Source organism: Trachemys scripta, chromosome 7 (assembly GCF_013100865.1).
Source record: "Trachemys scripta elegans isolate TJP31775 chromosome 7, CAS_Tse_1.0, whole genome shotgun sequence".
In the NCBI taxonomy this organism is placed as follows: domain Eukaryota; kingdom Metazoa; phylum Chordata; order Testudines; family Emydidae; genus Trachemys; species Trachemys scripta.
This window is the reverse complement of record NC_048304.1, coordinates 32,755,308-32,780,336: the sequence shown is the minus strand read 5'-3', so window position 1 is coordinate 32,780,336 and position 25,029 is coordinate 32,755,308. Positions and strand designations below refer to the sequence as shown.

The window sequence follows — 25,029 nt, the reverse complement described above, 5'->3', positions numbered from 1 at the left end:
GATCAACAGAGAGCTTAGCGGGAAAGAGGGAGCTTAGACAGGTAGGTAGAGAGATAGAGAGACTGGGGAGGGCTGAAATGTCGGGGGATGAATAGATGGCTGGCTGTGTCTGGAGATGAAGGGGTGTGTATGGGGATGGATGGATAGTTACATACAAGGATGGATCAGTAAATGGGGAGGTGTATGGGGATGGATGGATGGATAGGTATGGGGATAGAGAGAGACAAGGTAAGTAAGGTATATCTTCCATTGGACCAACTTTTGTTGGTGGAAGGTGCGAGCTTTTGAACGACAGAGAGGTAACCTTCAGGAATGGGGAAAGAAATCTGAGTGTCTGAGCTAAATACAAGTCAGGACAGATAAGCATAAGGGGTCACATTGCAGGAAGCCATTTGAGATGGAGTGGCCGACCAGGGTGAGATTGTGATGTAAAAGGCGTTTGAAATGTGCCATTAAGGGTTAGCAGGCAGGTGTGTGCTATAGATTCCTGTAATGCGCCATGAAACCAGTCTCCCACTAAGTCCATGGGTTTTAGTCTCTAGCGGCACTATGGATTTATGCTCCCAGGCGTTGTGCAGGTTTCATTTGAGGATGAGTCTGGAGAGGTCTGATACAGAGTGAGCATTTGGTGAGAAGTGTTTGCCCCTGGGTGACAGGGTGTTTTTGTCTTTTATCATTTTTCTATGTGAGTTCATTCAAGAGTGTAGGCTGGTGCTGCTTTGATTTGATGGGTCCTTGTCTGTGGGGAGTTTGCTTCTGACCATGAGCTTGGCAAGATTGGGGGTTGTTTGAAGGCCAGAAAGGGAGTTCAGGAAAGACTTTTTTCCAGGATGTGGTCCCCATGGAGTATGGGTTGAAATTGTTTGAGGATCACCCATGTGGGTTCCAGTGTGGGATGGTAAGTGACAGCTAGGGGTATGCGACTGATGGATTATTTTTTTTTCTGTATTGAAGCAGGTTCTCTTGGGGTATTGGGTGGCCCATTCAATGATGCGATCTACTTCTCTGGTGGACTGTCCTTGTTTGGTTAAGGTGCTTTTAAGTTTAAGGGGTGTATCCCAGACTTTCTCCTCAGCATATTCTCTGGCATCTGAGTGCCTGGGTGTAGAGAACAGGGGTGGTTGCTGGATCAGTGGAGGTGAGTGTGGTGATCTGTGGGTTTCTTGTACATAGTCATTTATAGAGTTCTGTTGCTGAAGCTAATTAGAGTCCAGGAAGCTGATGTGGGTGTGGGTATGTTAGAGAGTTTCATACATAGGGAAGGTTGTTGAAGTCATAGGCACCAACTTCCTCTCTGCTTGGGGGGAGCTCAACTCTGCCCCCAGCCCGCCCCCACTCCACCCCTTCTCCCAAGGCCCCACCCCCGCCCTGTCTCTTCCCACCTCCACTCTGCTCCAGCTCAGCCTCTTCCTGCCCCCACCCCAGAGCATGCCCCATCCCCACTCCTCCCCCTCCCTCCCAGCACCTCCTGTATCCCATGCAGTGTGCAGGAGGCGCTGGGAGGGAGGGGGAGGAGTTGATTAGCGGGGGGCAGGAGGCGCTAGGGGGAGGGGAGAGTTTGGCTGCCGGTGGGTGCTGAGCATCCACTAATTTTTTTCAGTGCCTATGGTTGAAGTTGTGGTGGAATCTATGAAGGAGTCCAGAGGACAAAAATATAATGTCCCTCAGGTATCTTGTTGGCTTCATGGCACATTTTTTTTTCAGAAATTCTTCCTTGAGGTGGCCCATGTAGAGGTTGGCATATTGGGGAGCCATCCTAGTACCCATGGCTGGTCCCATGGTTTGGACTAAGCGTGTGTTTGTTAAATGTAAATTGTTATGGGTGAGGATGAGTTTGGGGTGGATTTCTGAGCATTGTACGTTATCCTGTAGGTATCTGAGGCAGGCAGTGATGTTGTCCTGGTGAGGGATGTTGGTGTCTAGGGAGGTGATATCCATGGTGGTGAAGATGGTGTTCTGAGGGAACTGGTTAATGTTGAGGAGTTTCTGGAGGAAATCGGTAGCATCTTGGAGGAGGTCTTTTGTGTGGTGAGTGGTTTGAGGATGGTTTCTATGAGTCCTGATATTCCTTAAGAAAGAGTGCCATGGCCAAATATGATAGGTCCGTCTGGGTTCCCTTGTTTGTGTATCTTGGGAAGCATGTAGAAGGTCTTTGGGGAGGGTTCGTGGGGGATGAGGTTTCGGGAAAGAATTTGATGATCTCCTTAAATACCTGGGTGAAATGTGGTTTGGGGTCTTCTTTGAATTCTTTATAGTAGGTGGTGTCGGAATGTTGTCAGCTGGTCTTGTTGACGTAGTCATCGCAGTTGAGGACCAAGATGATGCCCCATTTATCGGCGTGTTTGATCACTATCTGGCAGTTGGATTTCAGGGACTGTATAGCTGTCCTCTCAGTGGCAGAGAGATTGTTGTGGGTGTGATGTTTGTTAAAGATTTCACTGTTGATTGTTTTCCTGAAGCAATTGATAAAACCAGTGTGTGGTTTTGTCTGATGGGTCATGGTCAGTCAGATGATTCTTTTTTCTTATGACTATTGGTGGGGTTGAGGTAGTTGTGGACGATCTCATCTTTGTGAAAGAATTCCTTGAGGTAGAGTCATCAGAATTCTTCTAGTTAGTACGGGTTCAGGTTCGATGGTGGGCAGAAGTTCAGTCCCTTGGAGAGTACAGATACTTTATTTCAGTTCAGGTGGGGTAGTCTTGATAGGTTGATTATATTGGGGTGTTGTGTCCATGTGCTGGTGTCATGGTTTCACTCACAGGTGGTTGTCTGTTGGTTGTTGCAGTAGGTTTCACTTGTTGTTTGTGCTGTTGGATGGCTCTCATCAAGTTTTTTTAGATAGATGCTTTTGGTTTCCTGCATGATCTCCAGGTAGGTTTCCTGATCATGGGAGCATGTGATGATTTCTTGTTTGAGCTGGTCTGCTTTGCAGTATGTAAGGTGCAGGAGATGGTTCCTCAGTTTTTCTGAGAAATAGACAGATACAATAATGGTGTGTGTGAGGATGGGTAGATTAGTTGATGGAGGATGTATGGGGATGGGTAGATTAAGTTGACAGCTGTTTGGGGATGGGCAGATTAGATGATGGGGTGTATGGGGATGGGTAGGGGGTGCATGGGGGTAGGTAGATTAGCTGATGGGGTGTGTGGGTGGGGTGAGTGCATGAGTGGGGGGGTAGATTAGCTGATGGGATGTGGGGGTGGGTGGGTGCATGGGGGGTGGGTAATTAGCTGATGGGGTGCATGGGTGGAGGGTGAGGGGGTAGATTAGCTGACGGGGTATGTGGGTGAGGGTGGGGGTGAGGGGATACATTAGCTGATGGGGTACATGGGTGGAGAGTGAGGGGGTACATTAGCTGATGGGTATGTGGGTGAGGGTGGGGGGGAGGGGGTACATTAGCTGATGGGGTGTGTGGGTGGAGAGGGGGTACATTAGCTGATGGGGTACATGGGTGGAGAGTGAGGGGGTACATTAGCTGATGAGGTACATGGGTGGAGAGTGAGGGGGTACATTAGCTGATGGGTATGTGGGTGAGGGTGGGGGGGAGGGGGTACATTAGCTGATGGGGTGGGGGAGGTGAGTAGCTCAGATAACCACCTGACACTCTCCGCTGTCCGCCTGTGACAGCCCATCAAGGACTTTACTGCCATGACCTTGACACGGGTCAAGTTACCGACCCAGCTGCTGCAGCGTCACACGCGCACTGCGGCATGTTCCCCGCAGCCGCTCGCTCGCGCCGGCAGGGGCCTGCCCAGTGCAGAGCATGCTGGGAGTTGTAGTCCTTGCCTAGCCTGCCAGGACAGAGATTTGCACGGCTCTCTCTCTCTCTCTCCCCCCATACACACACTCTGCCTGACTGTCCCACCCCCTTTCTTTGCCAATCATTCACCCGCCTTTGCGTGCTCAGCTAGTGCGGAGCTGCAGTGTAGCTCTGTGCATGGACTGGGAGAAGACCTGCGGGAGGCACATGGGGAGGTGCCAGCTGGGAAGGAGGTTGAGGAAATATTGTCATTCAGCAATTCTAGTGCCAAGGTGCTGAGAGCTGCTTACAGATATTCCCTGGCCCTGGCTTCGATCCCTGGCTCGGGGAGGTGGGTGGGAGCCAGGACTCCTAGGTTCTATCCCTGGCTTGGGGGGGAGGGGGGTCTAGTTGGTTAGAGTAGGGAGAGGCTGAGATTCAGGACTCCTGGGTTGTATTAGAAGCCCTGATAGGTAATGGTATGTAGTAGCTAGAGTGGGGCTGGGTGCCTGCATTGAACCTGTGGGGCTGATACTGAAGCCCGGGCTACGCTAGCAATGTTTCAGACAAGGGTGATTTTTTTTTTTTTAAGTGACATTGCTATATTGGCAAAAGCCCTAGTGAAGAGGCAGCGATACTGGCAAAAGGGTGCCTGTGCTGGTAGAGCCTTATTTCACTCAGGGCGCTAGCCTCAGCTCGACCCGCCAAAGCACTGATTTGCTGGTAGAAGCTACGTCTCCACTAGGAAGGTTTGCTGTGATAGCTATACTGGTTTACATATACACCTCTACCCCAATATAATACGACCCGATATAACACGAATTCTGATATAACGTGGTAAAGCAGTGTTCCGGGGGCGGGCGGGGCTGCGCACTCCAGCAGATCAAAGCAAGTTCAATATAATGCGGTTTCACCTATAACGCGGTAAGATTTTTTGGCTCCCGAGGACAGCGTTATATCGAGGTAGAGGTGTATATAATATACACACACACACACACCCTTAGCTTTTGCCATAATGGTTTGAAGTGAAGTCTCAGCCATACTGCAGTATTATGAAGGAGGAACTTGGTTCTGGTTGAGAAAAAATACTGGTAACCTTGGAAAAGGGGAATATCAAAAGGGGGACCAGTAGTAAAGAAAGACCTTGATCTCCCATCTTCCCCTTCTCAATGCAGGGGGGACAGGATTGCAGTCCCATCTGTTCAAAGAAAACCCAACTCCCCAGTAATATGGTGTGGAAAGCTCACCCACACTCCTTACGAATGTGTGCGCACACACTGACACACATAGCCTCACACTCATGGATGCACAAACACACAGTACTCACATTTGCGCACAGCTTTGTGTGCACACAGAATAAGGCTTTGAGAGTTGAGGCCCCTGAACTGCATGCCAGAAATAGAAATGAATATGACAGGGCAATCTTCCCTTGCCTGATCCCTTCTTAGGGGTGAGGGGAAAAAATAGCACAAGGTTAGCACACCGCTCTTTTCATAACTCAGCTCTTCAGGGGAGGGGTTTTGCTCAATTGCTTATTCATGAGGGGGAGGAGTGCACAGAGAAGGGGATCTGGGCCATTTCAATTCTTGGGCAATGGTTCTAATCCAGGCCCTGGGCTGGGGGACTGGCTGGCTTGGGGCAAGGGGAGGGGGGAAATGGAATATGGGGCCTTTCCCCACTAGGAGATGCTGATTCCCATACTGCCCCAAGGTAGATATTGATTGGCTCAGTGGGGGGCAGGGAATGGGATATGGGGTATTTCCCTTCTATGGGTCACTGGCTCTATTGCATGTCCAAGGCAGGGCCCTGGCTGGATCGGGAATGGGAGTACAGGTGGACTCTTGAGTTTGCAGTCATTTAAGTGTGCAATCGTGTGTGTCAAGTGCACGCTGGGCTGCCAGTGTCGTGTTGTAATCCCGACAGTGGGATACTGACCTGTCTAAGGGCCTCGGTCCCCTGCAGCAGGAACCAAGCAGCCCAGCCAGCCAGACTCGCAATAGTGGAGGTCAAACTCACACACTAAAAATAGCAGGGTGGCCATTGCAGCTGCAACGGAGAGTTGCGCTAGCCACCTGAGCTCTGATCCAGTGGGGCCCAGCAGCCTGATCTGCTGCCCAAGCTGCAATGTCCACATGGCTATTTTCTGTGCACTAGCACAAGCTTGTTGGTCCAGGCTGGGCTGGTTGCTGCCTGCAGCAGTGTAGACATTCCCTAAGTGACCAGGCAGGCACCCATCCTGTAATCTCCTCCTGCCCCCAGTGTCAGGAGTTTGTGTGCATGGTGCTGTGAAAGGAGACAATATGTACTCGGCACACGGAGTGTGGGGGCCCTTTCCTGGGGTTTGAACACTTTGTCAATAGGAAAACTAGGGCATAGAGAAGGGAAGTGCAGGGTCATACAGGGTGTACTTGGTAGGCCAGGGAGAGAACCCAGGCATCCTGCTTCCCAGCATTCTCTGCTCTAACCCACTAGACCCCACTCCCCTTCCAGAGCTGGGAATAGAACCCAGGAGTCCTGGCTCTTAGTCCCCTCCTTCTGTAATCATTAGAACAAAGTCCCCTCAGTCAAGCCATTTATAAAAAAAAATCTAGAGCCAACAACAAATAGATTAATAATACAGTTATACATTGAGAAAAACATTGTCAGCCCCTATTGTCTGAGTGTCTAGGACACAAAATGTTTTGAGATTGCCAGTGCTTTGACTACGTGGAATTCTTCCTCTATCATTTCTTTGACTCCATCCTTAATCTAATTGCATCCTAGTCTAATTACATCTTATTGCTTTATGATTCTTTCCATTCATTCCCTTCTATTATTATTCTAATTTCTCCATAACAGTCTCAGCCTGCCTTCTAGCTGTTCCATTGCCTTCTGCTAACTGAATTACGCTGTAGTTCTTACCCACTAATTTTCATTGTCTTGGCTGCTAATTAATTTGAAAATCATTACACAACAGTAAAAATTAATATGCCAGCCACCAAGAGCAAAGTGACTCTGGGAGTATGTATGTTGCCACTGCACACTAAGCCAGAGCGTGGGCTGAGGTTTGAACCGAAGGCCCCCTTCTGTCTATGCATAAATCAGTCAGATTTTGGTCACCAACCAATCAGAACCTGGGTTATGGGCCTGCTCGGAGGTGGGTCAGAAAACAAATTCTGCTGTGACTCCGGTCTAAGCCCTGTAATTTTGCAGTATGGCTGCTCATGTGCAGGGTTGGAAACAGCGGCTCCACAAAGCCAGGTTTACAATGCAGCGTAGCATACGCTCAGATGCTAACGGGGTGAGGGACGGAGAGAGAGATATTCATGTAAGGGGATAGATTGAGGTTGTGAATGGCGATGAATACATAGAGGGTTATATATGTAGCTAGCAAGTCCTGTTCTGGGAGGGAAGGTTAGATGGCTAGAGGGTGAGTATGGGGATGGATATACAGAGTGAGGGTTTCACAGATAGACAGTGAGTCTGGGGCTGGAGAGATTAGTTAAAGCACTGCTTAATATTTTATTAGTCCATGTAACAACAATAGCAGGAGCCCTTTACCAGCACTTCCCATGTTGTGATTAACCCCTTCTTGCATCTGAAGAAGTGAGGTTCTTACCCACGAAAGCTTATGCTCCCAGTACTTCTGTTAGTCTCAAAGGTGCCACAGGACCCTCTGTTGCTTTTGACAGATTCAGACTAACACGGCTACCCCTCTGGTACTTAACCCCTTCTGTCAGTGCCAGTGCTAGCCCAATCGGGGGCCAAAGGAAGGAACATTTATCTTCTCTCCTCCCTCCTCCCCCACATACTAATAATTAATAGGGGTCCCTCAAGCTGCTCAGGGCCCTAAGCCATTGCTTAGTCTGTTTATGCCTAGCACGGGCTCTGCCCTCTGTTGTTTTCACCTCTACAACTCTTCAGCCAAGAGGGCCCCCAGCGAAGGGGGATTCCCAGAGAGGTGTGGGCGGGATCAGAGGAATAATTGATAAGCCAAGGGGAGGAGCCTCGTGAGCCAGGAGGCGGGGCGAGGGCCTCCCCCGCTCCCTCCCGACCTGGAGGAGGGGCTCATGAATAATGCACCAATCTGGTTAGGTTAATAATACATGAGGGGAGGAGCTTAGGACGCATTGCTGCAGCGAGCGGGCTGGGCAGAGCAGAGATCCAGGCTCCTTGGTGTCCCTCCTGGCAGCTCCTGCTCGCCTGGCTCCCTGGTGCCGCAGTGCCAGGGCCTGTGTCCCCGCGCGTGAAAGCCCCCGCTGTGCGCACAGACTAGCCAGGGCCCTGCCGGAGGCTGCAGGATGTCTCTGCCGCTGTCGGATTATGAGAAAAGGAAGCAGATTAGCGTGCGGGGCCTCGCCGGGGTGGAGAATGTCTCCGACCTCAAGAAGAACTTCAACCGGCATCTGCACTTCACGCTGGTGAAGGATCGGAACGTGGCCACCCCCCGCGACTACTACTTCGCCCTGGCGCACACGGTGCGCGACCACCTGGTGGGCAGGTGGATCCGCACCCAGCAGTACTACTACGAGAAGGACCCCAAGGTGAGCGCACGGGGGTGCGTTGGAGAGGGGTACGGCGGAATGGAGGGATGCCCATGGGCGCAGTGGAGAGCGGGTGCCGGGGGTGTGTGTGCAGGGCTAGGGGAGAGTGCACTGGGGTACTCTGGAGAGGGGGTACCGGCTGGCTGTGTGTTGGGAAGGTGGGAGTGCTCAGGGGCAGGCAGGGATAACACCCAACAGCTGAGCCAGGGGAAGGGCACTGGGGAGGGAGCCCTAACCGGGAGAAGGATCTGGGCACAGCAGCAGTGCTATGTGAGAGATTCCAAGGGGCAGGGAATGCGAGGGGCGAAGGATTAGGTGGGAGAAGTGCCAGAAGGGTCAAAAGCAGGGGGGCACCCGAGCAGAGTCTGCAGCCAGTGGGACCACCATGAAAAGGGCAGAGAGGCAGGGGAGGGGACAAAGTTGAGGGACGTTGGGGCAGGGCATGTCTGGGGCAGGGGGGAGCACACAGCGGAGGGGCTACCAGGGCAGGTCAGAGCTGCTGCTGGGAATAGCGGGGTCAGGGGTGTCTGGCTGTTGGACAGGCCCCTTGTTCTAGGGCAATGGGGACGTGGGCAGTGGATGGCTCACAAACCAAAACCCCCCTCCCATATGTGAGCCAAGCTCTAGCCTTCTGCTGACACCTGGGAGCCAGACTCCAGTGCCAGGCCAGCTTGGCGTGTGCTCCACAGAGGGTATAAATACCAGCTGGACTGTTGCCACCAGCTGCCCCAGACCCTTCAGCTCAGGGAGTAAAGGCCTGGGCTATTGGCGCTGAAGGGCTTCGGATCAGACCCACAGGCCCATCCAGACCAGTACTCTCCTTCCCTGGCTCCCCTCAGGCCCATGCGGCCCAATGCCTGGTGGTTCACAGGACAGCATCCCTGACTAGTTGTGGGGGTCAGTGGGAACTGAGCAGAGCCAGTAGGCTTCCTTCCTTGGGACAGGGATGGGTCCCTATCTGAGCCTGGTTCCCCCCAGAAGTTGGCAGAGGGAGGGCGTAACTCATGGGGCGGTTCCTCCAGAGACCCAGGTGGGACCCCAGACCCACTTGCTCTCCCCCAGCCACCTCTGCTCCTGCCCTTCCCCCACTCCCTCTGCTGCTCCTGCCCTTCCCCTCTTCCCCCACATCATCCTTAAGCCCTTTGCTCGTTGCTCCCCCCTAGGTTTTCTGTCCCCCATTTATCTCAGACGCTCTTCCACAGTGTCCTCCTGTCCCATCGTCCCTCGTTCTTTCCCTCCCCAGGCCCCCACGCCTCTCTGAGAGCGCCTTGGCCGTGATTCCCAGCCGCCTTCCCCCAATCCCTGGCTAGCCCCCAAGTCCTGGGTGTGTGTGAGTCAAGGAGTCAGCACAAACTGCCTCTCAGAGACCCGCACTGGGGGCTCAGCACCTGGTCTGGAGAATCACAGTGGGGGATGGGGCAGTATGAGGGGATTGCAGGTCATTAATCCCCTTCCTGTTCCGGGGGGGGACGGGACGGACACAAAGGTAGCAGTGGCTGGAGATTTGAGCCAGTATGGGCAGATATGAAGAGTTAGTGGTGCCGCCCGGCATGCTGGGAGATAGGGGGACCTGCAAGAGGGGAGCTAGGATTGGGGGAGAGGTTTAGGATTAGAGGACAGTAGGTTTCGGGGGAACATGTTTGAAGGATGAAGGAAGCAGGCGATTGTAAATAGGGTCTTTCCCCTCTAGGGGGCGCTAGCTGTGATCCAGCACCAGGGCAAGGGGACTGGCTGGCTCAGGTGGCAGGAATGGGACACTGGACCTTTCCCCTCTAGGGCGCGCTGGCTGTGATCCAGCACTAGGGCAGGGGGACTGGCTGGCTTGGGGAGCAGGCAGTGGTACACTGGGCCTCTCACCAGAAGTGACAGGTAGTAGGGGGTAGGGGAGGAATCCCAGCTCTCAAGACCCCTGGTTCTGATCCTATCTCAGCGTCCTGGGATGGGGCACAGTCTGGTTAAATTTAGCCCAGCCTGACATTTGCTGTTGACTTTTGCCATTTAATCTGGGAAAGAGCCTGTGTCAGCCCGTGGGGTGGGGGACTGGTGCAGGGGGGGCTGGGACACTGGATAGGGGCAGCGGCTGCATACCCAAGTTGGGTGCCCGCCCTCCCTCCCCCAATGAGTGCCTTTGAATGGCCTGTTGTATTCAGCAGCAGGGGCTTGATCTATGGGCCCCAGCAGCCAGTCACATACACACACACCCCACCTGCCCCCCTCTACCCCCCATAGAGTGTCCTGTCCAAGTAGGGTGGTAAATGGGATATGGAGTGTTTCTCCTCTAGGGGACGCTGACTCCAGTCCAGCCCCAGGGTGGGGCAACTAGTGTACTAAGTGGGCCAGGGAACAGGGCATGGGGCCTGTTTCCTGGGGGTGGGGCTGACGGGCTCCCCAACCCTTCCCTGCCCCGTCTCTGCCTCCTCTCTCTGCAGCGCATCTATTACCTGTCGCTGGAGTTCTACATGGGCCGCACCCTGCAGAACACCATGGTGAACCTGGGGCTGCAGAATGCCTGCGACGAGGCCATCTACCAGGTACCCCAGTGCCAGCCGACTGGGGGCAGGTGGGGGAGGTAGGGGGATCAGGGAGGAGAGGGGGTGGAGCAGGGAGAAGCAGTGATGGGGGGGCGGGGGGAGCGGATGACGTGGACTAGTGGGGACCGGCTACTCTTCCCTAATGCCCCCTTTTTCCTCCCCCCCACAGCTGGGCCTGGACATGGAGGAGCTGCAGGAGATCGAGGAGGACGCTGGGCTGGGGAATGGGGGCTTGGGGCGCCTGGCAGGTGAGGGGAGCCAGTTTGGCACCCATGGAGCCCGACTACCCTGTGTGCCCAGGGCCAGGAGAGCTCCCCCAACACACACCTGGCCCCCCAAAACTCCCCCCAGACACACATCCGGCCCCCTGACACTCCCAGCCCCACGACACTGCCTCCCGACACCTGGCCCCCAGCACTCCCCCCCCCAGACACACACCCGGCCCCCTGATACACCCAGCCGCTCGAAACTCCCTCCATCCCAACACACACCCGTCCCCCAGACACTCCCTTCTGACACACACCCAGCCCCCTGAAACTCCCCCACAGACACGCACCTGGCCCCCTGACACTTCCTCCCGACACACACCCAGCCCCCCAAAACTCCCCCCCAGACACANGCCCCCTGACACTTCCTCCCGACACACACCCAGCCCCCCAAAACTCCCCCCAGACACACACCCGGCCCCCTGACACTCCCAGCCCCTCGACACTGCCTCCCGACACCTGGTCCCCATCTCTTCCCCGCCCCAGACACACACCCGGCCCCCCGACACTCCCTCCCGACACATATCCCCGCCCCCGACACTTCCCCTCTTGACACACACCTGGCCCCCTGACACTCCCCCACAGACAAAACAACCTCCCACATTGCCCCCACAGACACACACCCGGCCCCCCAATGCTCCCCCCAGACAAAACTTCCGACACACAGTTCCCTGACCCTCCCGCACAGACACACACCCAGCCCCCAACACACCTCCCCAGACACACACATGGTCCCCGACACTGCCCCCCGAGACAGAACAACCTCCCACACTGACCCCTCACAGATGCACACAAAGCCTTCTGACATTGTCCCCCAAGACATAACCACCCCTAACACTGCCCCCTCACAGACATACACCCAACCCTCTGTCCCCCCAAGACATAACCGCCAACACTGCCCACACCCAGCCCCCCGACACTGCCCACTCAGATAGACACATGGACCCCCAACACTGCCTACAGAAACACGCCCAGCCCCCCAACACTGCTCCCCCAGACATAACCACCCCAACACTGCCCCCTCACAGACACACACATGAACCCCCAACACTGCCTCCAGACACACACCTGGACCCCCAATACTGCCCCCCCGACACACACCCCAGCCCGCCGGCTCCCCAAGACAACACTCGGCACTGCCTACCCAGACACACACCCAGCCTCCCAGACACTGTCCCCTGACACTGCCCCCCCAGACCCATGGCTCTGCCCAGCAGTCGAGGAAGAAAGGAATCCAAGGGCCCCATTCAGCATCTGCACCCACGTGAGCACCTGCCCCAGGCACCGTGCAAGGCAACCCACCCCCCTCACTGTAACCCCACTGCCCGACCCCCCCCCCCCCCCGCATCACAGTCATTCCATGCCTGCCCCCTCCTCCATTTCCCACCCCATCACTGTGACCCCACTGCCTGTCCCCCTTCCCTCTTCCACATCTCCTCTACCTGCCCCCCATCCCTATCCATTTTCCTGCCCCCCTGGCCTGTCTGTTACTGAGGTACCCCCCCTTTCCCCTTGATCTGGCTCTAATGCCCAACCCCTGCCCCCCTTTTCCCCCTCAGCCTGTTTCCTGGACTCCATGGCCACCCTAGGACTGGCCGCCTACGGCTACGGCATCCGCTATGAGTTTGGCATCTTCAACCAGAAGATCTCTGGGGGCTGGCAGGTGGGTCGCACCCCCCACAGTGCAGGGGGGCTGGGACGGGGGCTCCTTTCCCCCAGGGGAGCAGGCAGGGCACTGGGGGGATGGGATGTGTGTTGGGGGGCTGGATGTGTGTCTGGGGGGGGACAGTGTCGGGTAGAAGAGGCCCACGATTTGCCACCAGTTTGGGGCAGGAGAGGCCTGGCAGAGAGGTTGCCCAGGGGCCAGTGTGGGGTGTCCTGGGTGGGGAGGCAGCAGGGATGGGGTGTTGGGTAGATGGGACGCCCTGGGTGTGTATGTGAAGGGATCCCAGTGGGTGGGGGGGGAGCAGGGAACAGGATGGCACTAACCCCTTCTCCTCCTGCCCTCCCTCGGCAGGTGGAGGAGGCTGATGATTGGCTGCGCTATGGCAACCCCTGGGAGAAGGCCCGGCCCGAGTACATGATCCCAGTGCACTTCTATGGGCGCGTGGACCACGGGCCCGACGGCACCAAATGGGTCGACACGCAGGTGAGTCCGGGAGGCCTGAGTGAGTTGTGAGTGTGCATTTGCACAAGTGAGGCTGTGAGTGTATCTGTATGTGAGGGCCTGGCAGCCATGCATGTACCCCTGCATAAGTGAGTGGTGATTGTGTGGGAGTGTACATTCACATGCAGGGCCGTTGGTGCACAAGCCATATTAATGGGGGAGAGGTGCATTCAAAGGCCTTTGCACATAGTAGTGCAAGTGTGTAGGTATGCCTGAGTGTGTGCATTTGCAAGCACACAAGTGGGCATTTCCATGCAAGTGTGAGATCCCTGTGCACCAGTGGCCTGTGCGTGCTCACATGTACCTTTGCACAGTGCCTCCATGCATGTGCGATTCCCCAGAAGCACAGGTCCATTGCACGAGTGTGTCAGAACACTCAGCAGCCTGGGAGTATGTGCGCAGGGAGCCAGGACGCCTGGGTCCTCTCCCTGATTCGCTGGGGGATTCAGTTCCCCTGTTTGTCCTTTAGTCCCCCCACTTGTAAAAAGGGGGAGGGGAGGGTATTATCGGATGCGAGGTCGAATGGCCTTCTGGGAAAGGCTGGGGTTGGGCGCCCTGCTCTTCATGCTCACTGGGGTGCCGTGACTGGCACTGACCCTGCTGTCCTTTGGCAGGTGATCCTGGCTCTTCCCTACGATACACCCGTACCTGGTTACCGCAACAACACTGTCAACACCATGCGCCTCTGGTCTGCCCGGGCCCCCAACGAGTTCAACCTCAAGGACTGTGAGTGAAGGGGGGCCCCTCAGGCCAGGCAAGGGTCTGTGTCTCTGCTGGATTCATCACAGCAGCCAAGGGCCAGGCATCAGACCCCCTCTGCTGAGCAGGGCTGGGAGACAGCTACTGATAACCAGGGATGGGGGCTCAGTAGGAGGCAACCTCCCCTCCCCTTTTGACCCCAATGCCCCACCATGAAGGATCCCTGTATAAACAGCCCCTCCCAGGCCCCACCCTGGAGCTGGCTCCAGAGCTGCTGGGTAAAGGATCCCTGTACAAAAAGCCTCTGTGCGCCCCACCCCAGAAGTGGCTGCATTTCAGCACTGGGCAAGGGATCCCTGTATAAACAGCTCCCACCCCAGAAGTGGCTGCACCTCAGCACCTGGCGGGGGATCCCTGTGTGAACTAAGGCCCTGTTCTCTCTTTTTCCCCTCAGTTAACGTTGGTGGTTACATCCAAGCCGTGCTGGACAGGAACTTGGCCGAGAACATTTCTCGGGTGCTGTACCCCAATGATAACGTGAGTAGCCCCCTGCCCACTCCAGTGCTCCCTGCATCCACTGCAGGGTTTCTTGAGGGGAGCTGGTCCTTTAAGGAACCTGTTAGACCTGGGGTGTGGATTATACATTGTATGTATGGGGGTGTTCTGCTTCCACACCCAGCCCCCGGTTCCGGCAGCAGTGATAGGGCCCAGGGGGTCAGGTTGGTCTAAATCTCACTAGCCAGGAGGGTTCACCTTTGGGATATCCCTCTGCCCCCAGATCCCTGCCCCCATGATGTGTCCCAAATGTTACCCCCTTCAAGGTCTCTGAAGCCATGTGGGAGCGTGAGACACCTGTCTACTGCTTGGGGAGGCTGGGAGTCAGGACTCCTGGGTTTCATCCCCTGCTCGGGGAGGGGAGGGGGGATGTAGTGGTTAGAGCAGGGAACCAGGGAGCCAGGACTCCTGGGTTACATTCCCAGGTCTGCCACTACTTTCCCTATGCTGTGAGCAGGGGCTGGAGAGAGCCCATACTGCATCTGAAGTCACTGGTCCATTCTGCAGTTGGGATTGTACAGGCCTGGAGTGGGTTGGTGAATGCCCCATCCTCACCTGTCCCTCCTCTCTGCAGTTCTTCGAGGGCAAGGAGCTGCGTCTGAAGCAGGAGTACTTCACTGTGGCGGCCACCCTGCAGGACATCATCCGCCGCTTCAAATCCTCCAAGTTTGGCAGCCGGGACCCCGTCCGCACCTCCTTTGATGCCTTCCCTGACAAGGTACCGACCTCTCCCAGCAGGGGGCGCTGTAGGGAGCAAGGCAGGAGTGCTGGCTGTGCAGGGCGCTCCAAACTACTCCAGCCCTGGCCTCCCCCAGCAGGGGGCACTGTGGGGCGGGGGGCAGGAGCTAGCTGTGGCAGGAGCTCCCGGCTACTCCAGCCCTGGCCTCTCACAGATAAGCTCCTGCATCCTCTGTCATTGGTGGTCTGAATTCTGCCCCTCTCCTGTAGGTCGCTATCCAGCTGAATGACACTCACCCCTCCCTGGCCATCCCTGAGCTCATGAGGGTGCTGGTTGATATCGAGAAACTGGACTGGGACAAGGTAAGGGGTGTGTGTACGTGTGATGTCGGGGGCCCTGTGCTGTAGGGAGAGGGGGTGTCGGTCGTCATTCTTCTGTTGAACAGTCCCCATGTCCCACCCAGAGGTTGCTGCATCTCAGCGCTGTGCTGGGGATCCTCACGTGCTGTCTCTCTCCCAGGCCTGGGACATCACGGTGCGGACTTGCGCCTACACCAACCACACGGTCCTGCCTGAGGCCCTGGAGCGCTGGCCCGTCAATCTCTTGGAAACCCTCCTGCCCCGGCACCTGGAGATCATCTATGAAATTAACCAGAGATTCCTTGATGTAAGCTCCACCCCCGGGATGGGATGGGGTTAATCCAGTGGAGAAGTCTCTTTCCCTCCATACATGGCAGGAACTAGGGCTCCTGGGTTCTGTCCCCAGCTCTGGGAGGGTAGTGGGGTCTAGTGGTTTAGAGCTGCGTGGTGCTGTCAGGACTCCGGGGTCTTTTCCCTGGCTCTGCAGCTGATTCACATGTGTTCTTGCTGGGGTGAGGTTAGGGAGCGGGTGGGGAACCAAATTTGGCTTGGGAGGGAACCACGGGCATTTGGGATTGGCTCCCACTGTGGGGCAGGGTGGGTGAGTGGGGACCCCCATTTTCCTCCTAGGAGGGCTCAGTTGCGGAGCTTCTCTCTGGGGGTGCCTGCTCCATCCGGATTCTGCCATTCCCTTCCCCCCCCCCCAGAAAGTCAATGCCATGTTCCCCGGGGACTTCGACCGGCTGCGGCGCATGTCCTTGGTGGAGGAGGGCGGCATCAAGAGGATCAATATGGCGCACCTATGCATCGTGGGCTCCCATGCCATCAACGGGGTCGCCCGCATCCACTCCGACATAATCAAGAAGTCTGTGTATGTTCCCTGCCCCTTGCCATGCTCTGCCCCCTTACTGTCCTTACACACCCCTGCACCTCACTGTCCGTCACTCCCCCGCTGCTCCCATTCCTTCTCTTCCTGTTCATTCCTTTCCTCTTTCATCCGCTCGGTTCTCTTTTCCATGCTGCATTTTTTCCCATTTCATTCTTCCCTCTTTTCCCCCCCTCTTCTCTCGTTCCTTTAATTTTCCCCCTTTCCCTTTTTCATTCATTCTCTTCATTCTTTTATCTTTCTCTTCTCTTGTTCCTTCCTATTTCATTGTATCTTACCCTCTTTTTCATTTTCATTCATTCGCTTCTTTCTGTTCTGTTCCTGTTTTTCTATATATTTCATTCTTTTTGTCCTTATTTTTTCTCCACTTTTGCCCCTCTGTATTTTTCCTGTTTCATTCACTCTTTTCCCTCTTAGACCTTCATTTTTTCCTAATTCATTTCTCTTTGTTCTTTTATCTCTTCTTTCCTCTTTTGTTCTCTTCCCTTCATTTCCCCTGATTCATTCACTCTTCTCTTCATCCTTTCTTTCCCTTCTCATCGATTCTTGTTTGTTCACTCACACATTCTTCCTTTCTCTTCTCTCTCCTTTGCCCTTTTGCCCTCTAGTTTGTTTTTGGTCCTGCTTTGATTCTTTCTCTCCTTGGTCGTCTCATTCATTTATTTCCTGTTTCGTTCCCCTTCTCTCTCCCACCCTCCAGCTTCAAGGATTTCTATGAGCTTGAGCCGCACAAATTCCAGAACAAAACCAATGGGATCACACCTCGGCGCTGGCTGGTTCTGTGCAACCCAGGGCTGGCTGAGGTCATTGCCGAGGTGAGTGCAGCGAGTGGGGAGCCTGCGGGGTCCCTGGGGGGAAGGATCCTAGGTGGTGATATGCAGGGATGGGGATGCGGTGGGGGGGGGGTTGGAGGATGCACAAGGCAGACAGATAAGTGCAGGATCTTTGGGGGGCACCATTAAGTGATGGTGGGGTTGACAGGGAGGGGAGAGTTGGGGGGCAGGCTGCCATGTGAAGATAGGGGGCTCTGTGGGGTGAGGGGATGCTATACACAGTCACGGGGGGTGACCATTCTGAGACGGGGGGGCTCTATGGGGTGGGGGGATGCTAGATACAGACAGGCATTGGGGGGCAGGTTGCCATGCAGGGATGGGGGGCTCTATGGGGTGTGGGATGCTAGACACAGATAGGCATTGGGGGGCAGTCTGCCATGCAGGGATGGGGGCTCAATGGGGGCTCAATGGGGCTCAAAGTGGGATTCTAAATACTGACAAAAAGAACAGGAGTACTTGTGGCATCTTAGAGGCTACAGACAGGCATTGAGGGGCAGGCTGCCATGCAGGGATGTGGAGGCATTCATAGGTTGGACCCCTCTCCTCTGCCTTGCCCCTGGAAGGGCAGAGTGAGGGGGTGCCTGCCTACTCTCCTGTGCCAGGCCTGGCTCTGACCCTCCTCTTTCCCCAGCGTATCGGGGACGAATACATCTCTGACCTCGACCATCTGAAAAAGCTTCTGGCCTACGTGGATGATGAGGGATTTATCCGGGACGTTGCCAAAATTAAACAGGTACCGGGGTGGGGAAATGGGACATGGGGCCTCTCCCCTCTAGGGGGCACCGGCTGTGATCTGGCCCTAGGGTGGGGAAATGGAACCCAGGACCTCTCCCCTCTAGGGGGTGCTGGCTGTGATCTGGCCCCAGGGTGGGGGATGGGATGCAAGGCCTAGGTTCCCATCTCTGCTCTCCCACGCCAGGAGAACAAGTTGAAGTTCGCTGCCTATCTGGAGAAGGAGTATAAGGTGAAAATCAACCCGAACTCCCTCTTCGACGTGCAGGTGAAAAGGATCCATGAGTACAAGAGGCAGCTGCTCAACTGCCTCCACGTCATCACCCTTTACAACCGTGAGTGCTGACCCCCAGCCACATACCACAGTGAGAGGGAGAACCCAGGTGTCCTGACTGCCAGCCCCCCTGCTCTAACCACTAGTATCCACTCACCTCTTCGGTGGCGCTGTCAGTGACCGGGACATGGGCAGCCATACCTAGATTTGGAACAGGAGTCAGGCCCAGGGGCTGCAGCAGGAGTCGGCAGCCTGGAATCGGAGTCGAGGTCAGGACTGGGTCATCTGGAATGGGGCAAGGCGGGGGCAGGGCCTGGGCAAGGCAGGGGTTATCACTGCCAGTGGCAAAGGCTTTGAGCAGCTGCTGCACTGCTGCTGGCCTTCAGAGCCGGTCTGCTGACTCTTCCCAGCTACGAGGCCAACCTCCAGGCCAGCTGTGCTCACTGGGGTGGCCAGGGACTGGCCAGCTGCCGGCCCTGCTACCTGGCACACTGGCCCTGACCCTGCATCTCTCCCCATCCCCCTGCAGGGATCAAGAAGGAGCCCAACCAGCATTTTGTGCCACGCACTGTCATGATCGGCGGCAAGGTGAGACCTGGGGGCCAAGGCCCACCCCTCTCGGTGCTGCTGTCCCTTAGTGGGAGGCGAGGGTGGGGATTAAGCAGCAATCTCACCCTCCGTCCCCCCGCAGGCCGCCCCTGGCTACCACATAGCCAAGATGATCATTAAGTTGGTCACGGCAATCGGGGACGTCATCAACAATGACCCCATCATCGGCGACCGCCTCAAGATGATCTTCTTAGAGAACTACCGCGTCTCCCTGGCTGAGAAGGGTAGGGAGGCCGTGACCTCTGACCCTGCTATCCTCCCCCCAAACCTGCCACCACTGCCCTAGATCAGGTTAAGGGCCATCTACCCCACACAGCAACTTCTGCCACCCCTGGTGGGAGAATAGTGGGGTCTGAAGGTCCCTAAAAGTTGGGGGAGGGCCATTGGCACCCAAACGGTGGCTCTGCCCCCCATGCCACCTCTTCTCCTTAAGGTCCCTCCCCATACCACCGCTTCCTCCGAGACCCTGCCCCGGCCCGGCCTCGCCCCCCCCCCCAGACCATACCCTCTGCTCACTCGTCTCTGCCCCTCACCCCCCGTTGCTCGCCCTAATGGCTGATAAAAAGTGGGGGGGCCTGGCTCTCCAGGCTCTTCCCCTCCCCCCCCCATTCTGGCACTCCCATTTCCCACCCCAAATCAGGCCAATGGGGCTGTCTGCTCCTTGCAGCCTCCTCTGACCTCCATCCCTTCCATTCCGGTTCAGGGCTGGGTCTAGCCCACATGGCAGCTTCTGACCCATATTACTTGCCCCCCGCAATTGCCCCGGATCAGGCAAATGGGCCCTTTCACCCCACATGGCGACCTCAGACCTCCCACCCCAAACCGCTGATCCCGTCTCTCCCGCAGTGATCCCAGCGGCCGACCTGTCCGAGCAGATCTCCACGGCCGGCACAGAGGCCTCGGGCACCGGCAACATGAAGTTCATGCTGAATGGGGCACTGACCATTGGCACCATGGACGGCGCCAACGTGGAGATGGCAGAGGAGGCGGGCGAGGAGAATTTATTCATCTTCGGCATGCGGGTGGAAGATGTGGAAGAGATGGACAGGAAAGGGTGGGGGCCAGACTCCTGCCCCTTCCTTGTGCAGGGAACCCCTCTGCCAGGCCTCCCTCCCATGCCCCCTTCCCTGCCGCTGGATTCCTGCTCCACCTTCTCTACACCCGCCCCACCTAGCTGCCAGAATCTTCTCCTCCGCTGCCTGGATCTCCTACCCATGGTGCCCCCTAACCCAGTGCCAGATTCGCACCCATCTTCCGCTGCCAGGACCCTCCCGATGCTGCCTGCCTCCCCTCCTGCTAGGATCCCTTCCCAATTTCCCCCCCCCGACCTGGGCTCCTCACACTGTTTGCCTGCCCTCCTGTTGGGATCCTGTCCCCATTCCCTCAGCATGCCTTCCCCATGCTGCTGGGGTCCCTCTTGGGGGCTGGAGGGGGAGCCAGGTTGGGCAGGGGGCTTGGGGAGTCCTCTGGGGGCTTCTGGTTTGGGGGGAGCCCCTGAGGCCGTGCTGGGCTGGGGTGGAGCCATGATCCTGAGGTAACCTGCCCCCCTTCACCTCCCCTCCAGCTACTGTGCCAAGGACTATTACGACCGCATCCCGGAGCTCAGACAGGTGATCGACCAGCTGAGCAGTGGCTTCTTCTCCCCCAAACAGCCCCAGCTCTTCAAGGACATTGTCAACATGCTGATGAACAATGACAGGTGGGAGGAGGCCCTTGGGGGAGGGAATAAGGGATAGAGGCAACCAGGCCTGGTGTGGGGTGGAGGAAGGGGGCTCTATCCAGTGCTTAATTTATAAGGAAAGAGGTGCTGGGGCTCAAGCAATTTTTTCACTTTCATAACTGCCCTGCCCTGCCCAGCCCAGAGGTGCTGGGGCTAGGAACTGTCCAGCCCAGAGGTGCCGGGGCTCAGCCCTGGCACAAATGAAGCACTGGCTCTGTCCCCAGCTCTGGGAGGAGAGGGGTGTCTAGTGGATTATGGGAAGGGGAGCTGGGAGCCAGGACTCCTGGGTTCTGTTTCCACGAGTGCACCCATAGTGAGGGGCAGCTGAGGCATTGGGGGAAGGGTTTCCCCAGAGCTTTGGGTGTCTGCTGTTGGCTATGTTCTTGGGAGAGGCTCCAGGTGTCGATCCTGTCTGTGGGCAGCAGGTGGCAGCATGCACAAGGGCCCCCAGCCTGATACCCTCCTGCTTCCCCTCCGTCTTCAGGTTCAAAGTGTTTGCAGATTACGAAGCCTACATCAAATGCCAGGAGAATGTCAGCGCCCTCTACAAGGTGAGTGTGCACCCTAGTGGCCTCCCTGGGGTACTGCACCCAACACTGGGAGGGGAGTGGGGTCTAGTGGCCGGGACAGGCTGGCAGGCAGGACTCCTAAATTCTATTCCTGGGCATCCTGGCTCAGTTCCAGGCCCCTCAATCCCCGAGAAACACTGACAAGCTCAGGTGAGAACCACAGCCCTGCAGGGGGCTGGAAAGGGGGCAGGATGGAACTTCATAGGGAGAAATGGAAAGATCAAAACCCATCAAGCTCAGCCCTGCGGCGTCCTGATGGCCAGGGGATGAGAACCAGGCACAGTGCTAGAGGTATGTAAAGGGGAGCTCAGGGGGGCTGCGATGTGTGTGTCGGTCGGTCTGTCTGTCCATCCTTCTACTCACCTTTATTTCAAGGTGTTCAAATGTTATGAAAGTCAGTGGTAGTTACTTGGATTCACCCATCCATCCCCACGCTCATCCCTCATCTGCAGACACTCATCTATCCATACCCACTCCTCTATCTAGCCATCCGTTCCCCACCCTACACGCTGTCCCTCTATCCATCCCACGCATGGCCGGCCCGCCCCATTAACACTCATCCAGCCATCCCATCTGGCCTCCCCGGCCCCATCCCCCAGCAGTCCATGTGTGATTGCCACTGACCTGCGTCTCTCTCCCCAGAACACCAAGGAATGGACCAAGAAGGTCATTAAAAACATCGCCACCTCGGGCAAGTTCTCCAGCGACCGCACCATCGCGCAGTACGCCCGTGAGATCTGGGGTGTCGAGCCCACCCACCACAAAATCCCTGCGCCTGATGATCCCCGTGAATAGTCCCCCTGAGGCCTGCCTGACCCTGCCCCCTGTCACCAACCAAGCGCCACCGGGTGCCAGCAAACAGACACTGTGCTGGCTTCCCCCAGATGCTCAGCATGTTCCCCATTATGTGTGGGGATCTTCCCCCACCCCTCTGTGTGGGGGATCCCCCCTGCACCCCGCCCAGGGAGAACTGGCCACTACTTCCTGCCTCTGCCTAGCTGAGGATAAGCAGAGGGACATTTGGATTCCTGTCCCTTCCTTCTTCCCCACCCCCAATTCCATAGGGTTGGGGGATGAAGAAACCCAGAGAAAAGGGATGCGGGGGGTTAACTTCCCTCTCCCTCCCCCCCATAACATGCTATTTATTTAAGGGTGAGAAATTCCCCCCCCCATTATAACCCCCCACCCAACCCACTTAGGGGGTGAAAACCCAGCTAGGTTTTTGGGGCACACCCGTTCTGTAGGTTTAAAATCCCATGGTCCCCTATCTACTAACGAGGCAGAAGGTGTGTCAGTTCCCTAGGGGGAGGGAGGGGAGGCATTGGAGTTGTCCTTCACAGGCCCCCAGCACTGTGACCCTCTTTCTAGTGCACCATTTTTGCACCCCACTCCACCCCCCCTTTGCGTGTGATTATCCGGGGTGGGGTGCCCTGCCTCTGCTACCCTGATGTGGTTTTAAATTTGGGGGGATCAGTCCCCATCCAGTGGTGACTTTTAAAATAAACAGAGTCACTCCACCCACCCCCACCAGCCTACATCTCTGTTCATACATCCGTCCTCCCGCCCCGCATTTCCCCCTTAGGCAGTCTCAGTGCCTGGTGCTAATCCCCACCTAGCCCATTGCTACAACTTGGAGCGTTGTGTATTGTTTTTTTCCTTCCTGGTTTGTGGGAAGCCGCTGGGTATGGGTGCCAGGACTCCTGGGTTCCATCCCTATTGCTGTATCTCAGTGACTACTGTTTTTCCTGGGCCATGAGACTCCTATCCTACAGCTAATAGAACCCAGAATACGTCCTGCCACGTACTTGCTGACTGTTTAGGGGGCATTTATGTTTATTATTTTTAGGGGTCCTTTATAACTTATGGCAGGGAATCTGTGGAAATACCCTGTGACTTTCAACTCTTAATGTGGGACAGGGGGAATGGAACAGGCTGGGGATTTGTTGGTAATTTTAATTATAGCCCCATATGTGTGTGTCTCAGCCACCGCCCGCACTGGGCTGGGAGTCCTAGGAGCTGTGGGGTATGCTGCTCTACCCCCCACTTTCCCCAGCTGTGGAGGGTCTGGGGCTGTGAGCCAGCAATAAAGATGATACTCAACACTCTCTGGCTGTGTTGCTTTTTTCCCCCCTCATGGTCCACCCCACCCTCACCCAGAAACTGGGGTCTTGCCCCCAACCCTGCACCTGTCCACACCTGGTGCCTCCTGAGTTCTATCCAGCTCTGGGAGGGCAGTGAGGGCTAGGGGACTAGAGCAGGGGGGCTGGCAGCCAGGACTCCTGGGTTCTATCCAGCTCTGGGAGGGCATTGGGGGTTAGAGCCGGCGGGGTGGGTGGGTTGTATCTCTTGACCTTGGGCCAGTGCCTGCCCCACCTGCCAGAGCTGCTAGTCACAAGAGTGAGTGAGGGGGGCCTAGAGAGGAGATGGGAGAGTGGGTGAACCCCCTCCCCCCACCAGGCCACAGCAGCTGCTCATTACCACCCAGGGAGGGGGAATTGGTGCTAAAAATAGCTCCCCCAACACAAACACCCAAGCAGGGGGGGGAGGAGATTCCTAATGGCAGGAGGGAGTGGAGTCCTAGTGGGTTAGAGTAGGGGTCTGGGTGCTAGGACTCCTGGGTTTTATCCCCAGTTCTCAGGGGGGCTTGGGGCCAGGACTCCTGGGTTCCTTGGTTTATGGTATTTTTGTAAATCATGAATGTAAAGGATTGTTCTTTTTTTATCACAGCTCCAGTAGCATCCCCCCAGCACTACCCCCTCCCCCCCAGGGGTGAGCAAGCTGGCAGGCACTGACACCCCCCCACCTCCCCCTTCAGGCAGCAGGCGCTGCACTTACCATAATTGGTTTCAAGGCTGCTGGGAGCCGCAGTGATTAATTGGCATCTCAGCAGGGCAGTGAGCCCACAGAGAAACACACAACCAGCCAGCGGCCCTCCCACCCACCCAGCAAGTGTGTGTATGTGTGCGCACACACATCTGTACAGAGCCAGCGTGTGCACACACACACCCACCCAGCCAACATGTGCACACGTGCCCACACAGAGGTAGCAGGTGCACACACTCAGAACTCCTGAACACTCTTGTACTCATGCTCTGCCAGCTCTCACACTCAGCTGGCTCTTGTGCATGTGCACACTCACACCCGCTGACCCGGCGCACACAGAAAAACCACACACTTGTACACATGCTCTGCCGGGTTAAGCAGCAATTCCTGATGTGCACATAAGAGGGTGCCAGAGAGCAAGGGAATAACTGTAGCAGTGACCCCACATGCCCTCTTGCTGCAAGGCTGGGACCCAAAGGGGCTTGGCCCCACTTACAAAGGGGAAACTCAGCCATTGGCTTGCCCAAGATCTCACAGACGTCTGAAAATAGAACCCATGAGTCCTGGCTCCCAGCCCCTGCCCTGCTCTAACCACTAGACTCCACTCTCTTGCCAGAGCTGGGGATAGAACTCATTGTACGTAATCCATCCATCCCCTGAAATCTGAACCAGTCAATGGCGCCCCCCAGTCCCCTCTTCTGTACCGGAAAAAAGCCTGGGGCCTGACAAATGCCTCCACTGCACAGATGGGGCTGCAACCCCTTAGCAAGCATGGTGGCGCTGCCCCCCCCATTCCATGAGCCAGGGGGTCGGGCTCAGGATTTTAGGACAGCCCCGCACACCCACTAATGCACTAAGGTTGCGCTTGCTCTTCTAGGTTAGTGAGCAAGCAAGTTTTGACTCTTGGGGAGACATGCACCCAATCCAGAGGGGTGATGGGAAAGGGGTTGGGGTAAGGTGGTGGGGCAGGGTGGGAGGGAGGAGAGGGTGTTCCTCACCCTGCCCTAGAGTTTAGGACTGTTTGCCAAGCACAGAAACGCGCATGGCATTTCTGTTAACCGCAGA

The 25,029-nt window shown here is 56.2% G+C and overlaps 1 protein-coding gene across 1 annotated transcript; it reads left to right on the top strand.

The window, feature by feature from the left end:
* Positions 1–8,019: 8,019 nt before the first annotated feature.
* Positions 8,020–23,246, top strand: PYGM (glycogen phosphorylase, muscle associated). The gene is made up of 20 exons (XM_034776735.1): positions 8,020–8,262; positions 10,692–10,793; positions 10,963–11,041; positions 12,619–12,722; positions 13,077–13,208; positions 13,841–13,952; positions 14,380–14,462; positions 15,055–15,198; positions 15,429–15,521; positions 15,679–15,825; positions 16,226–16,389; positions 17,105–17,219; positions 17,869–17,970; positions 18,157–18,304; positions 18,773–18,831; positions 18,935–19,076; positions 19,699–19,906; positions 20,417–20,551; positions 21,057–21,123; positions 21,784–23,246. Exons 1-20 carry the CDS (start codon positions 8,020–8,022, stop codon positions 21,934–21,936), a joined length of 2,532 nt encoding a protein of 843 aa, XP_034632626.1. The 3' UTR covers positions 21,937–23,246.
* The last annotated feature ends 1,783 nt before the right edge of the window (positions 23,247–25,029 follow it).